General features: G+C 27.8%; 2 protein-coding genes across 2 annotated transcripts; one reads left to right on the top strand and one right to left on the bottom strand.

Annotated features, from left to right (window-relative positions):
* Positions 1-339: 339 nt before the first annotated feature.
* On the top strand, positions 340-6,642 carry LOC132920523 (mucin-2-like). The gene is made up of 6 exons (XM_060982981.1): positions 340-508; positions 1,426-1,505; positions 1,578-1,669; positions 1,746-1,869; positions 1,970-2,203; positions 3,999-6,642. Exons 1-6 carry the CDS (start codon positions 454-456, stop codon positions 6,489-6,491), a joined length of 3,078 nt encoding a protein of 1,025 aa, XP_060838964.1. The 5' UTR covers positions 340-453; the 3' UTR covers positions 6,492-6,642.
* Positions 6,643-11,752: 5,110 nt separating this feature from the next.
* LOC132920747 (BCL-6 corepressor-like protein 1) lies at positions 11,753-14,619 on the bottom strand. The gene is made up of 2 exons (XM_060983393.1): positions 14,458-14,619; positions 11,753-13,739 (listed from the first exon to the last, which is right to left on the bottom strand). Exons 1-2 carry the CDS (start codon positions 14,473-14,475, stop codon positions 11,946-11,948), a joined length of 1,812 nt encoding a protein of 603 aa, XP_060839376.1. The 5' UTR covers positions 14,476-14,619; the 3' UTR covers positions 11,753-11,945.
* Positions 14,620-18,115: the final 3,496 nt, after the last annotated feature.

Here is an 18,115-nt window from a genome sequence, read left to right as displayed (position 1 = left end):
AATTATTATTGTTTTGTTTATCAATAAATCATTACATATATTATATAATTACTATTAAATAGATTACTGACTACTGTATACTTACCTAGTAATACTTACTAGGTTTTTAGTACACTGTAGTTATTTTATTATTATCCTTACATACGTGATGATCATCAGAACAATCGAATAATTTTAAGTACCTACTTGTTTTTCGTAGTCAACCTTCAATCAAAATAAAAAAACTTATATTGTTTTAACATGTTCCGATACATGTACTCACGTTTAATGATAATTCAAGAAAGTGAAGTGCTCGTAGAGTTATCTTATTGATACTATACATGTGAAAAATTGTAATCTATTAATTGCCAATAGGTGTCAACTCACACACCTTAGTGTTAAATAATCACTTTTACTGTAAATTAAAACTTAAATTCCATAATGTACGTATAGTAATTTTTTATTCTGTCTAATATGGACAAATTCAAATATATTAAAATTGTTTTATTCGGTTTCTTAATATTAAAAGGTAAGTAACGTGTTTTATTATACTTGAAAATATACTGCCGTAATTACTTTGATATTTTATTCACCACCAAACATTTTATTAGATATTTAACTTAAATAATATTTTAAACAATACGTAAGATGTTCAAACCATTTGTATTTTTTAGTTGTTTTCTGTACAGAGAGTACTTTCGATTATATTTCTATCAACTAAATCAATTGAATGGGTATCTATCAGCTACTTTGTATCAATTTTGACAATAACATAAAAATTATTTATTTACAGTAAAATCCGTTACAACGAACTCCAGGGGACAGAATTTTTTTTCGTTATAACGGAAATTTCGTTGTAACGAAAATTCGAATAAGCTCTTTATAAGCCCTGCTTTTCGGCAGGGGACTTCTATGACTTTTGTTATAACGGGATTTTTTGTTGTAACGGGAATTTACTGTATATCTAGTATCAATGGAATTATGTCTAGTATTTAAAATTAAATACACTGTCAAGAAAATGTATTTATTTATTAAAAAAAAAAAAACATTTTTTATCGTTTAAAAATATAATATATAGTATCAGAGATAGCTTATAATTTAATAAACATTTCAGTTATGTACAAACATGTGTAGAACATTCAAGTATAATTTATTAAATTAAAATAATTTTTATAAGTAGGTAGTATTTTAATATTTTCAATAGATTAGTATACCTATGTCCTATATTACATTTATATGAGATAAGTTCGATACCTTTCTGGAAATAATTACTTATTATAAACCTGACAATAAAATCATCAAGGAATATAATATAACATATTCCCTGTAGAACTAAACTTAATTACTTGATATATCTCATGATTTATAATATAAATATGTTAAATAAATTATAATAATTTAACTCTTCAATAACTCTGAAAATAAATGATAAATGTTATTTTTAAGAATCGAGTACAAACTCTTTACAAAATGAAAAAAAATGTTCACAACCTTTACAGGCGAAAAACGATCAATTTCCTTACATAGTAAGTACTTCGATTTTGATATTATCCACGTGCATTGAAATATGATGTTATTTTTATATTTTCGGATATTAGGTGTTTATAAGAATTCATTCAAATGGAAGAATATTATGTCCAGGCACATTGATCGATGTGAATTGGGTGATAACCTCTGCGTATTGTATTAAGTAGATATTTTATTAATTAAATCTTCATTTTATGATGTTTACAAATTATTTAATAGACTTAAATTTTTATTTTTAGTACTACAGACAGCATTCCATTGAATAGTATTGAAATTGCAATACGAAATAATAAAACTCATGAAACCATTTTGAAACCGAGACAAGTTGTAGAAACAAAATACAACGATGTGGCATTAATTGAGGTAAAAAAGTTTAAGATTACTACCTTTTATTTTTATTAATTTAACACATGTACTTATTATGCGCTATAATTTACATTTTTTTTTATTATTTATACAATAGATGGAACGATCAATTATTACCAATAATATGATGGTAACACCTATTCAATTAGCCAATGAAGATCTATCGAATAACACAGAATGCTTTGTGGTCAGCCTTCAAAAGCAGTTCATTAATGATTCATCACTCAAATATTGGAACGTGGTTAATATTTTAAAACAAAAATATGATAAGAGCGAATGGTACTTAGAAGATACGATTTGTCATTCACAAATATGGAAGTTATTACAGAACGTAAGTCTTTGTAGTTTGAAATGTAATCATAGACAAATTTATTAATTAATTTTAAATAATTTATATGATAGATAATCAACATAAACATATAAGTATTACACATAATTAATTATTTTGAACGATTACAGACACAACAGCGACGTGATTATGAAAAAAAAAAAAAAATAATAATTTAAAAGAATGAATCATTGCCTACACTTTAATACACTCTATATATTTTACCTATGTTAAATAGAGTTTATATGATGTATATAATTGATTATGTTATTAAAGCTTTTGTATACGAGAAATCAAAATATTTTATAAAATATCATGTTCATCATATCTATTATTTATCTTGAAAATATTTAGAATTTGGATTAATGGTTTAATTTTTATCCAATTCAACTATACACCTATATTATATAATACAAAGTAAATTATGTGTGTATAAATAATTTTCTATACATTTAATATTTAAATTGATCATTAAGTTGTTTAAATTTTTAAAGGCTTTTAATCTTATCAATTGAAATGATCAATTTAAACTTTCTTTTTGCCAATAATTGTAATTTAAAGATTAATTTAATATAAGTTTAAATTATTTTTATGTAACAATGACATAATTAGTTCAAGAAATATATTATTATTATTTTTGTATTTAATTAAAAGGTTACAAACTTCAACTGCTAAGGTTATTAGCCAACTTAAAAAAAAAAAAACTAAGGTTTGATACTATTTACAATTCATTAGTGAATTAAAATTTAATTTACAATATATTCTGATTAAATTAGAGCTTGTTGATAAGGTTACATTTAGTGATGAATTTGATGATTTTTAGGGGTTGATCTTCGTCGAGGATTTCTTTGGCATTGTGCAGGTTAAGAGACCTGCGAGTTGGTCCATCGATAGGGGATCCTTCGAGAATGTGTTATATGGTGATGCGAGTTTGATATGTATTACATGTAGATAGGAGGACTGTGCTAATTAGGAATAAGTGTTTAGCAAAAATGTGGCCGATTCTTATACGGGTAATAGTAATATCCTGACGTTGGCTAAGATTCAGGGATGTATAACATTGTTTAACTGAGCTTTTAATGGATTTCAATTTGTTGTAGATGGAATGGAATCCCAGTGGTAATACCAATTGCTATAATAAGAAAACTTTATTTTTGACCTATGTGAAAATATTATTGGATGATTATATTTTATCAATGGTATAATTAGGTAAATTTTTAGCAGCAAGCGAGGCTGCTTCATCGGTATTTCGTTTCTTTTATTTCCTATATGGAAAGGTACCCACATAAAGTCGAAAGTTTTCCGGGTGTTTTCTGAGGATTGGGTAATTTGAGTGATCTCATTTTTTAGCAACGGGTTTTAAGTACTGTTATAACACTAAGAGAGTCTCTGATGACCAAAAAAATATTTATTTGGAGTTACTTTACTAATTTTATTGCATTAAGTATTGCGTAATTTTCATCGGTGAATATATTTATTATATCAGGAAGTATGTGTTGGAGTATTGTTTGATTGTAGACACTTGAGAAGCCTACTCCATGTTCAAACTTTTAGGCATAAATATATTATTATTTTGATTAAAATGGTGTAAAATGTTAGAAATTAATAACAATGGTAATTGTAATATATAAGATATTAATACAAAAAATATCATTATTATTATTTAATTTTAAATTAAGGACAAGTTTACATGCTAGATGATAGCGTATAAATACTATAAATATTTATGATGGTTGATTATGTATTTATTAAGTGTATTAAATGTATATAAATTATTTTTATTGTACCTGTTTTTTAGATAACCGATAATGGAACTCCTTTGATCTGTAATAATCATCTATATGGTATATACTCAATCAATGAGCCTAATTTATTCAATAACATTTTGAAGTACAACAATTGGATTAAAAATATAATCAACCCAATCTCTCCAAATAAAATAAAAAAAAATACGGCCAATTCTGTTGTTAATTATAATTCGGTGTCTGATACAAATTCAATAATAACAGAAATCGATACGAATAATATGTCTTCACCAAACACTGAAGACAATCAAATTTCTTCGAAACCAACATCCGTGAAAAGTAGCTATAATCGAGAAATAAGTAAGAGCATCATGATGTACGGTGAATATACTTCCATAATTACGGACCCCACTGAAATAGAAGATACAGAAAGCACCCAGTCTGCTGATCCGTACTCAGAAGACACTGAAGAAACTCCAACTTATTTGACTGATGTAACAGAGTCGGACGATCCTACTTCTTCAATATTCCCAACACAATCATATTCTACTACTACTACTATTGAATCGTCGACCACAGAAATATCTACTTCAAACACGAGTCCTCTAACGTCTCTAGCTAGAGGAATAAGTTACCAAGAAACCGAAGATGCCGAAGAAACCTCGGATAAACCTAGTTCGGAACCTCTTACTGAAGAAACAGAAAAAACCAAAGAAATTGAATATACCCAAGAAACCATAGAAACTGAAGAAACAACGGATAAACCTAGCTCTGAACCTCCTACTAAAGAAACAGAAATAACCGAAGAAATCATAGAAACTGAAGAAACACCAGATAGACCTAGCTCTGAACCTCCTATTTCTCAATCTTCAACTACAGAGAAATTTACTTCGAGTCCAAATCCTTCTACGACTATAGCTAGAGAAACAGAAAAAACTGAAGTAACCAAGTATACCAAAGAGACCGAAGACACTGAAGAAACCTGGGATAGACCTAGCTCTGAAACCCCTACTGAAGAAACAGAAATAACCGAAGAAATCATAGAAACTGAAGAAACACCAGATAGACCTAGCTCTGAACCTCCTATTTCTCAATCTTCAACCACAGAGAAATTTACTTCGAGTCCAAATCCTTCTACGACTATAACTAGAGAAACAGAAAAAACTGAAGTAACCAAATATACCAAAGAGACCGAAGACACTGAAGAAACCTGGGATAGACCTAGCTCTGAAACCCCTAATGGAGAAACAGAAATAACCGAAGAAATCATAGAAACTGAAGAAACACCGGATAAACCTAGCTCTGAACCTCCTATTTCTCAATCTTCAACCACAGAGAAATTTACTACGAGTCCAAATCTTTCGACGGCTATAACTGGAGAAACAGATAAAACCAAAGGAACTGAATATACCGAAGAAACAACTGAGTATACCGAAGTAACAGAATATACCGAAGAAACTGAGTATACCAAAGAAACCATGGAAACTGAAGAAACCCCGGATAAACCTAGCTCTGAAACTCCTATTTATCAATCTTCAACCACAGAGAAATTTACATCGAGTCCAAATCCTTCGACGACTATAACTAGAGAAACAGAATATACCGAAGAAACTGAGTATACCGAAGAAACTGAGTATACCAAAGAAACCATGGAAACTGAAGAAACCCCGGATAAACCTAGCTCTGAAACTCCTATTTATCAATCTTCAACCACAGAGAAATTTACATCGAGTCCAAATCCTTCGACGACTATAACTGGAGAAACAGAAAAAACCAAAGGAACTGAATATACCGAAGAAACAGAATATACCGAAGAAACAGAATATACCGAAGAAACAGAATATACCGAAGCAACAGAATATACCGAAGAAACAGAATATACCGAAGAAACTGAATATACCGAAGAAACTGAATATACCGAAGAAACTGAGTATACCCATGATAACTCTGATACTCCTGTTACTCAATATTCAACCACAAAAGTATCAACTTTAAACCCAAAACTTTCAACGGCTATAACTGAAGAAACAGAATCCACGAACGACCCATATTCAGAGTTTCCCAGCACTCATAATCCTACTACTCAATCTTCAACCACAAAAGAATCGACACTAAACCCAAATCGTTCCACGGCTACAATCGAAGAAACCGAAGGTACGGATATTACAAAAGATAAACCATTAGCATCTAGCACTACAGTTACTGATAGAACTAAACAAACATCACAAACAGATACATCTGTAACTTACTATGATGCTCCAACAACAACCACAATTATACCCTCTACTACTACTACAAATCAGTCATCCCTAGAACCAAATACAACACTTTCCGATTATGACGATGATTCAAATACAACGACAACGACCACTATGCCTACAACAACCAGGATAATCACAGCAGTCACATACGATATTTCTGATCCCAAAGAATCTTCAACATTTGTGGACGAGCAATATCAAGATAAATCGAGTTCCCAAATAACACATATTCATACAAGTTTAATAGTAGTTGTATTTTGTATCGTATATCACACGAATTTGTAATTTATTCATACTTAATTGATTTTAATTTGTACAGAGCCTAAAAGCTTATAAATAATTAAAAATTAGACGAAGACACTTCAAATAAATTGATTTCAAACTATGATTTTAAATAAACCGTGATATTTTTTCAATAAATAAAACCAAAATTAAACATACGCATTACATTTTTAAATTTAACAAATGATTTAAATAAAATACAATAATTAATCGATATCAAAAATTAAATATATACGTATTGTATAGTATGTGTAAATTGAAAATATCGTCCAATATGACGGAATTCATTGAACGTGGACATGTTCAGTATTTAATTTATGCCGAATCATACAGTAGAAACTAGCAATAAGAGCACGTTATCCCCAAATGTGTTGTCTCTGTCTTATAAACGTATATCATAACAAATTTGCATTCAGTAGAACAGTGGAATACGCAGAATTCGTTTATGAGGGAGAGGGGTTATCATTTATGTATTTAACTTAATACTAACCTATACCTATACCTATATAAAAAATTATTATTCCAAATGTAAATGTTATATTCCATAAAAAAAATCATTATACATGTTTTACTTATGGAGAGTTTAAGATTAAACTCCTCCCCCGACGGTGTTACACTGTAACAGAACACATTTTATGTTGTTAGCTTTAATATTTGAGTTAACTTACTTATTATCAAACTTTAAGGTAAAAATATTATCTATGACATGTCATATGATTTTATTGGTATTACCATTTTAAAGTGAGTAATGAACATTTTAAAGTTGTAATATTTTATATCAATATTCTATATCAATAAAATCATATAAGATGATTGAGATGTCCTATATAATATTCTTACCTTTAAGTTTGATAATAGGTAAATTAACTCCAATATTAAAGTTTAAAATATAAAATGTGTACTGCTGAACGCAAAATTTGCATGATAGTGGATGATACACGTTAGTAAAACCGAAACAACACATACGGGTATTATAATTTCTTCATAACTAGAGAACTTATTTACACAAAATATAATTATTGAACTTGTATCATTTTATAGTGATATATTTCATTATATAATATGCCGATACATGAAAAATAGTAAATAGGAGGTATTCCACAAAATTCTAACTTAAATCCTAGCATAACCTTGAATATAATAATAGCATTTCAATAAATAAAATAAGTTTTTTTATAATAAAATCATAAAATATAATAAATAATAATAAATAGCTATATTATTAATAGTTAAAATATGGGTACAAAATTAATAAATTTAAAATAATAAGTTGTAAATAAATAAAAAAAATTTAAAAAAAAAAATGGTACTTTAGTTACTAGTCTAGTACTCTTGTTTCAATGTATCTCGATCTGAGTTTTGCCAAATATTTATTTGGCGTCACTTATATAATATGATTTAAATCAATACAAAAATAAAGAATCTCGATTATAAATATACAGTATAAATACTAGTCTTATACTCTTATATCATGTCTAAATTATAAAACTAAAATTAGTTCTATAAATTATAATAAGTTAAGGAATCATACCAGATCATCAACATCAACACAAGTTAAACTAATCTTAGAATCTTAGTTTAAGAAAGATTATTATTATTTAAAAATGTATTATACAGATATTTATGGAAAAACAAATAAATGTTTTGTAACATTTAAAATACTGCTATATTTGTGCTTTATGTTTTATAAATATCGTATTACTAGTATTTACTCTAAATACTTATCTATACTTGTATATTAAATATATACTTATTTTATAATACTTTATACTTATAATAATTTCTAAAAAAATTAATATTTATTTGGGTGAGGGGGTTTTCACATTAAAAATGTTAAAAACACTGGTAGACACTCTAGTAAAAATAAGATAACTCTTAAAATATTCTTTTAAAAAAATAATTAAGTACATTTTCTATACTGTGAATAAATTATCAATAATTTTATTTTTCATATATATCAATATATCATACAATTTATATATTGGTGATACAATAAACATAAGTGATACATTAATAATATAATTATCCCTTAATAAGTCGACAATTAAACTACAAAAATAAAAATACTGCTAGTTTTCCCAGTAACCACCGATATTTATTATAAAACAGTATTAGATATTATAATGCGTATCTATTGATACTATAACACGCGAGTCTTCAAATTATAAAAATTAAAAATAATTTTTTAGGAACTATATTTAATAAAACATAATACATGTACACAATAAATTTAATGATGAGAACAGAAATAATAAAATTAAAAAACACACAACACATAATTGATGTTGTAAAAGATACAAGATATACTTAGATATTGATTATATTTTTAGTCAATTTATTTAAATAGAACTCAAATATTTATAAAATAAAAAAAAAATGGAGGAATTTGCTCTACTGAGTCTACTGTATAGAATAAGTTGCATGTACACCTCGTTAATTGTCATAGAGTAGGTCACTGTAATGCTGTAATGAATGTATACCTAATATATAATGAATTATAATTTAATAGCTCAAAATAATCAATGAATATAGATTTGTAAACAATACACCTAATTAAATACAATTATAATTATAATACCTATTATAATCTAAATGAAGAGGTTTAAATCATTAGGAAAGTTAATATAGTATACACTATTATTTTAATAGGATAATTTAAATAAGAAAAGAGGGGTCTGTATAATTGGAATTAAACATCATACATCTTAAAATATAAGAAAACTAAAAGATCAATATATCAATTATTGTATCGAATGTACTCTGTGTACTCATATATTGATATTGATGTATACAAATAGCAAAGTTCACTACAAAATTTTGCTTATGATTTTTTTTAAAATTATATATAAATATAATAATATTACTTACTAGGTAAGGAAAATGGGAAGAAAAATGTTTTATTTCCGGAATCCAACTAGTTCAGTTGTTTTTGAACACGGGATCCAATTGGTACCTAAATAATATGAATATGTGACTAAACTAATATACTTCCACAAAAAAAATCATGTGAAAATATTACAGACTAAAGTATTTAAAATTTTAAAATTATTACAACGAATATAATTAACTAGCATTACAAAGAAACAAGTATACAAAGAAATACAAGAATAATATTTCAAGAATAGTCTACAAACAGTCAGAAATTCATTGAAACAGCTCAGCACACCACTCGTAATATATTTCTACCGTTATCCATATCAAATACAATACTTATAGATATCTAATAATTCTATAAGAATGCATTTTGTCGTGTAAAATTGTAAATAACACATTAGCTACATAATCTAAAAATATGAAACCACGATTCTTTAAATCATAAACAAAAATAAAAAATAAATTATTTAACTACTTGAAAATATGTGTATAATAAACTGTTTAAAAATATTTGGGATTAAAAGACTTTCAATTATATAATTTACAACACAACATGCCAAGGGATAATTTAAAAAAAAGAAAAGTATGCTAAGATGTATAGGTTTTGAGTGTACCTTGTCATTAAGTAACTATGATAAATTGTAATATATAATATATTATATTAAATTAGAATCAATAATACATTATTGTATATTTGTATACGAAAAATGATTGTCGGAAAATTGGTACGGTTGTTTTGATCGTAGAATATTGGTACGGTCGTTAAAAACCAGGGTTTCTTAAACTATGAAAAAACAATCTTAAAGCATCTACACATTAGATAAGTACATTTAGGCATGAACAACCTAATAATTTAACATCGCGAAAAAAAAATAAAAAATATGCTTTACTTCAATATAAACTTCATGAAACTATTACCAGTTACTTAAATAAAGAAATTACAATGCACATTTTTTTAAATACCATAGGGAAACTATTGTGAATTAATATTTAATTTTGAATTATTATGAATTTAATATTTATCATATTACTATTATGAACATATATTTAATTTAATTTTCAACATATTTTTTTACTATCTTATTACTATTAATTGTGAACATATATTTATTTTAATTTAATTTTTTGAACCACTGAAAATAAAATATTTTATAGTACCAATATTCCGCCTATTTCATTTCTTTTGTTCAAAACACAATAACCCTACCAATTTTCCGTTTACCACGAAAAATAGTTGTAAGGAAAGAAATCTGATGGGTCAACAGGGAAGCATGTATTTCGAATGATAGTTTAAATAATATAATATATTTTACATTTTTATATTCTTTTTTAGTATTTTACTATTCTCTTAATATGATTTTCTGAACACTGAACTAATCTATGCAAAATAAAATTTACATAACTCATATAACTATATAAGTTGTGATTTTCGTAAAATGTTGTGAACCAATTCGTATTAAAAATAAATTAAATGTAAACTAAATATGATATAATTTATATACAAGTATAAAGAATATAATTTTTAATGCAAAGAAGTTTCAAGTCTCTATAGTTAATATTTTCCATTTAAATATCTCAACTTTTATAGAAATTTGAGTTCAAACGCTATTAAAATAAAATTAATATTGTATATTTCAAATTATTTTTTAACTAGTTTAACTTGAAAAACAATCTTTATAAAAATTAATTTTAAAAAAATATTTAAAAAATCGAAAATTGAAATGTCTATCAATAACTTAAAATAATCTTAAGTATTATAAAAACGACATTGAATATTTTAAATGATAATCTTATATTAATGATAATATAAGTAACAGTAGACTTTTCGAGTTTCTACAATAAATCCTCATTACCGTAGATAAATTTAATATTCGTAAATTATTTATATTAATAATAATATATTATTAAAATAAACCAAAGATTTAACAAATAACTAAAAATGAAGGAAATTATAAAAAAATTTCAGTTCAAACTTAGATAAAAAGTGAAAGGGTGAAGAGCATAATCAATAATTATTCGTGAACGAAAACGGAAACAGTTTTTCAAAAAGCAATTCTTTATGTTTAATTACCTTCTATAAATTCTAAATAATTTACATATAATTTACATATTTTTCTATGTTTTATTATATTTTATATAAGTTGCAACTCAATGCAATAAATCTAAATATTCTTATATAAAATAAAAATATATCTGGGTAGTGTATGACAATTTATATCTTCATCAGTGTTTGTTAAAGAGCAATGAAAATGATTCTTTCACTTTTCAGTAAACTATTCTTTCTTTAAATATAATTTACTAATTCATATATATATATTCAGTTATACTGTAATACCTATTACCGTGGTTTTTGGTGTTGAATAATATGAAATAAATACAAGTACTTTAAATTAATTAATTGCACATACTTTTTTTATTTATAATTTTTATAATATTACAGATTAATAATTAAGTATTAATTGTTAAACTGCAAAATAAATGAAGGCTTCCTTCAAAAAAAAAAATACAGAATATTTTACAACTATTCAGTAAAAATTAAAAATAATAAAGATTCCATATCAGTAAACTTAAGTTTTTAACCATTTATTTCTTGACAATATCGAAGTTGTTAGCTTTCAATTCCTGTGACTTCAAAGCGGCACCTCCAATGGCCACGGAATCTACACTGGCAGATCCAATGCTAGCGGACTTGATTAGAGATGATACATCAGATGAGATTGAGTCAGCGGAGAAAGTGTTGAAAGGTGCTGGTGTCGAAGATCCAATGAAAGATTGTTGGCCGAAATTGAAGGGCGCTACGGATGAACCAACGAAACCTTCTTGGACTACGTTTGAGCCGAAGAATCCAGCTGGGCTGACAGTAGAGCTGTATGTGCTTATTGGGCTAGCAGTAGAGCTGTAGAATGCACTACTGGTCGCTGGAGTAGAGCTGTAAAATGCACTTCCTGCACCTTGAGCTAAACCAGATGAGAACGCTTTGTAACCAGATTGACCAATAAGAGCTTGGCTGGATTCATATCCTAAAGCGACTGGTGATTGTTGATAGTAGTGTACAGTGGCGAAACGTTGAGCTGGAGCTGCAACCGGGACTGGGACCTTGACTTCAACTGGGACTTGGACTGGGTATGGCACTCTCTTTTCTACTGGGTACGGGACTGGTCTGTCCACGGATACTGGAACCTTAACTTCTACTGGAACGGGAACCTTAACTGGAACGTCGTACCTTACTGGATAGGGAACCCTCTTTTCAACGGCATATGGGACTAATTTTTCTACTGGGTATGGCACAGCTTTTTCTACGGCGTATGGCACTGGCTTTTCGACGGCTACTGGGTATGGCACTGGTTTTTCCACTGGGTAAGGTCTGTCAACATTGACTCGTACTGGGTATGGGACGGGCTTTTCAACTGCGTATGGGACGGGTTTCTCAACTGGAACATGAACTGGGTATGGCCTGTCGACTGGGACTTTCACTTCATAAGGTACTGGCTTTTCAACTGGGTATGGCACTCTCTTCTCAATTTCTACTGGGTACGGTTGTGGAACGTGGATTGGACGATCTACGTTGACTCGTACAGCGTATGGCACGTGTTTTTCTACAGTGACTTGGTATGGGTGTGGTACACGAACCAAGACGGGGTATGGAACTCTCTTTTCAACTTGGACGTAGTATGGAACTGGTACTTCTTTAGTGATGGTAACTTCGTGATGAGGTGCAGGGGCGTTAGCAACAGCTGGTACTTCAATAGCATCGTGACTAATTGAGTCAGACTTGACGATTGCTCCTTGAGCGTATGATGGGGCGTAAGCTCCAGAATAGTAAGAACCGTATGATGTAGCGAAAGCCGGTGATCTGTTCAGAACAACGGGTTCTGGGGTAGATGACACAACAGGTGAAGCTCCGGCCAATAAGACTGAAGCGGGGGTGGAAGAATACGCAAAGCTTGCGTCCGATAGTGCGGCACTGGACACTGCGGCACCAGATAAGAAAGGTGCTGGTGTAGATGAACCGATTAGAGCAGCTGGGGTGGAAGAAACGAAAGATCCATCGTAAAATGGAGCCGGTGTGGAAGATCCAATGAATGATGCTGCATCGAAAGATTGAGCGGCGGCGGCGTTGGAGTAAGCGTTCGACGCGAAAGAGTTACCGAATGCAAACGGAGCTGGTGTGGAGCTGTAAGAAACGGATTTGAATGGTGCAGCAGTCGATGAAAACGTGCTACCAAACGCAAATGGGGCTGATGAGCCAAAAGTTTTGGCTCCAAATGAGAATGATGGGTTGAATAAAGTGTCCCTCTTTTTCTCGTTCTTATCTGCGGGCTTGACATCCGCAAATGCGGCGGACACAACTAGGAGTCCTAGAAAAGCTACTTGGATCTGAAAAATTATTAAAAAAATATTGATAATGTTTGTATTATATAATAATAAAAATTATGTCAATATCTGAAAAATTTTTAATCGAAGTTAAGTATAATTTTGTGTATAGATAATGTTATTCTATTGATTTAATACATATTTTGCAACTCATTTAATAGTATTTATTTTTGAATTTTCCAATATAATGTGTAAGTATAGACAATAAGTGTATTATAATAAATATAAACTTTGTTTTTACTTTTTAACATATTGCATGTATAACTAGGTACCTATAATAACTAAAATAATTTAAATCATTTCATTATAGTATTAAACATTTTTCTGTTAATCGTTTCTTATAAGTGTAAATATCTACATTAGTTTCTATGCAAGTAAAATTTCTAATAACTTGACTAACGTTGTATCTCAAAATAATTAATCTAAAATTGTACAAGTTTATAATTTGTATATATTTTTAAAATCAAAACATTAATATCAATGAAATCGTTATTTTGAACATAATATTATTTATACCTAAATAAAACAATAGTTTTAAATATTATAAATCTACTTACAAGTGCTTAATTTTAATATGATATTGCTAACTATTAAATTTTCAATGTTAACACTTTGTTAACTTACAATTTTATGTTATTTTCTATTTGTAATATTTAGTAACACTAGCCATTCAACAGTAGTATCATAATAAGTATACATCAGAAATAATGTTCGTACTTACCATAGCAGTGGAAGCCATAATGCTTGTCGCGTCTGCCTTGTTGGTACTGTTCAGCCCAGCAGCTACCAATTGACTGGATACTTTACTGAATGCCGGCCTTTACTATATATACCTACACACGTCGACGCTACATTGTATTGGACGGTCTCCAGCAATAATTATTGTCAAAAACCAGTAATCCGGGATGGGAGAATCTTTAAGAAATATCAGAATACGACAAACCCCTCCTACCGATAAATTTTCAATCTCCGTTCCAAGTTTTTTTTTTTATTACGATTTTTTTTTGTATTTTTAAATTGTATGCAACATAATATAAATGTATTTTATTTCAAATCGTATTAAACATAATTTTTTTTTTGTCTGTGTATGTGTTATTTTTTGTGGTCTTCTTGTGTCGTAAACCGGTCGTCAGTATGTTCATCTAAAGGTTTCACAACCATAATATTATATTATTATGATATGGCCTCTACGACCTTCAGCTGCCAAAATGTAGGTATACCCCGTTCCATCGGTTCGCGACTGTTTTGCACTTATTTTAGGTATCTACTCCTTCGCCATAGTCACCGCAGTGTCACTGAATATGAGTTACCTACGCACGGTAATCATATTGAAATTGAATTTACAACACGATATAATTTATTATAAGATTATATAGAAACAACAAATTTAAATAATATAAAATATTTTAGTGTATCATAACAAGGCGTACTATATTATTGTAGTAAATTGCTAATTATTATATTATAATATAATGCATAGACAACACAATATAAATGTTACGATTTTCTAAAAATATATTACAGGTACCTTCTATCAGGAAACCAGGTCGGTTCATATTAATACATATAAGATATAGGTGCCTAGCTATCTCTTTTTAATTGTACAATAATTATACTTGTAGTATTATAAAAAGTTCCATACTACAATATTTATAGCAAATAATATAATAATTTTAAGCGCACAACTATCCTATAATACTGCCTAATTTATGTAAATTCAATAAATTATAAATTAATTTTTAACCATTCTGAAAATAATTATAATTTTTACAATTGGTTGTTATAAATTAAAAAAAAACATTATTTTAAAACTTTAAGTACAAACGGTTTAAAATGTTTACCCTTAAAACTTAGTTTATTAACTGTACTATAATATAATATACATTGTATTATTTCATTGTTAAAATTCACAAGAACTTTTGTATTATAATTTTAAGTATAATATTATAATGTATTATATTAGGTATATAAAGTATAATACATTTTCTATAACTATCGTAATCCTAAAATAGTATAGGTACAAAAATTAAATTAAAATTGTCCTACCTAGAAAAAAATTGAATTATTTTAGGTACAATTTTCAAAAATAATTTAAAATCTTATAGAAACATTTAAAGCATATTATTTAATAATAATATGTTATATTTTAATTTTAATATAAAAAATTCAGATGTACCATTTTAACTATTACATTTTAGATTCTGTGTATAGAGCGATGAATGTATTGATTTTACAACAATATTTGTCTGATTATACTTTTTCAAGTAAAAAAAAAAAACCTAAGATATTTAACTCAGTCTATTATTGGCTATGAGCCTAAATGCTTTACATTACAAGAACGACGAATGCAATTTAATTATCCTAAAACATCGATTATAATGATTATTTTTCGCAAATATACCAATACTCAATAAATAAAGTTGTTAAAAATATGCAGACGCTTATAATTTTACTTTTTGTATAATATAATAATAATATGATTTCATAACATTTATGTTTTATCGCATCTGAGTAAAATCACTGGTTAGCTACTGTTTTAGTCTTTTCAAGCTTCCATACCTTGTATGCACATTTTTTCATTTCATATATTCATTGTAATTATTATAATCACAGATTGTATATTTCAAATAAAAATTATAAAAAGTAAAATAATAATAAGGTATAAATATATAATTATATAATATATAACGGCATATTTATATACCTATTACTGAATTTTACAAGAATTATTTCTTTCATTCATGTATACTTTTAATCAAAATTGATAAACTTAGTTTATAATGCATATAGTTGATATTATAATTTAACAACTCATTGAACTTTCAGTATAAAAAGAAAAAAATCGAAATAACTGTATGGGACTATGACATATATTTAGTATTTACCATTAGGCTAAGTATAGTTGCCTACCATAATTTATTATAAAAGATTTATATAATTGCATAATTATCTGTTTTCTTTTTCAACTTAATTTTCTTGTTTTTCATATCAGTTTATTTTTACAGAGATAGATAATAGGTATTTATAGGTAATATGTATTATATATCTAGATAGTAGTTAGATAATACTGTACACCAATCTATAAAAATATGAAAATTTTTTAAGGAAATCAAGAAGTACACATTTAAATTACTCATAGTTAACAACATAGAGAAAGTTTATTATTAAATTAACCATTAAGCACGAAGTTAATTATTAGTTACCATAATATTTAACGCTTTTGCTTTACCGACTTAAATGGTTCCTAACAAATATTATAATATTATTATAAACATAATTTATAATTAAATAATATTCATTATTTAATAATGAACAAGTTCAGAACCTGTATCTATCTATAAGTAAGTTCTATGTACTTAGATTACATTTTTTGATATTTTTAAACATTTGAAATGCATAAATGTATATAATTTGAAGTAAATTATCCAAAGTAGCTATTGCAATAAATTCGTTTTTATTTGTAAGATCGTAAATAATTTTGCCAATTTAATCAAATCATTAAGACACTAACCCAACATACCGTGAATGTCACGATGTAGCTGTAAAGCAATAACAATTATATCAATTATTCAGTTTTCATAGTAAAATTCCCTAAAACGGTCACATCCTATATTAGTAGTTATATCGTAAATTATAATTATATAAGATTATTATTCTGGGGTTTGATCCGATAACAAAAACCCATATAGCAGCGCTCGCTAGCAACGAAAGTTAACGGTGGTCGAGAGGTTATGAATGGGCGTGCAACTCGAAACTATACTGATAGACAGCGCTACTACGGGTTTTGTTTTTTTAGGAAAAAATAATTTCTCAGACCGTTTGTACAATGTAGTTCAACCTTGGATTCCGGAGAAACTTTCTCACAAAGTCACAAGTCACAACGTACAGTATTTTATTGAAATAAAATAAGTAAATACCATTTGGTATAAAATAGAACATTTTTGTTCAGCAGAACCAATTTTGTGTAATCACAATTCACTTCTCCGGTGAAACAATGACGAAGACATTTTTCAGAAAATGTAGTTTAATTTTTAATTTAAACGTGATGGTTGCACACTGGTTATTCCAACAAGAAAACGGCTGTCTGGCGGATAATAATGGGTTTTACACTAATATCATTGTTCCATCAAATAGAATTACATTTCTTCGTACTGTTGTAAACATTTGCAGCTCAATACCTATGTCACTGTTTCGCCGGAAAATCAAAAAATACCTACGTGTTTACTCTACTGTACGTTGGTTACTTATTATTATAAGTAACCATCTGTCATTAAATGAGTTGTAATATTATACACTTATATACAGGGCCGGCGCTGAGTATTTTTCCGCAATTTGAAAAAATGTTGCCCTTTTCAATAAATTGTTTAAATTTGTTCGTG

Source organism: Rhopalosiphum padi, chromosome 2 (genome assembly GCF_020882245.1).
Source record: "Rhopalosiphum padi isolate XX-2018 chromosome 2, ASM2088224v1, whole genome shotgun sequence".
NCBI classification, from domain to species: Eukaryota; Metazoa; Arthropoda; class Insecta; order Hemiptera; family Aphididae; genus Rhopalosiphum; species Rhopalosiphum padi.
The sequence above is the reverse complement of the archived record's forward strand: the minus strand, read 5'-3'. Positions and strand labels throughout refer to the sequence as shown.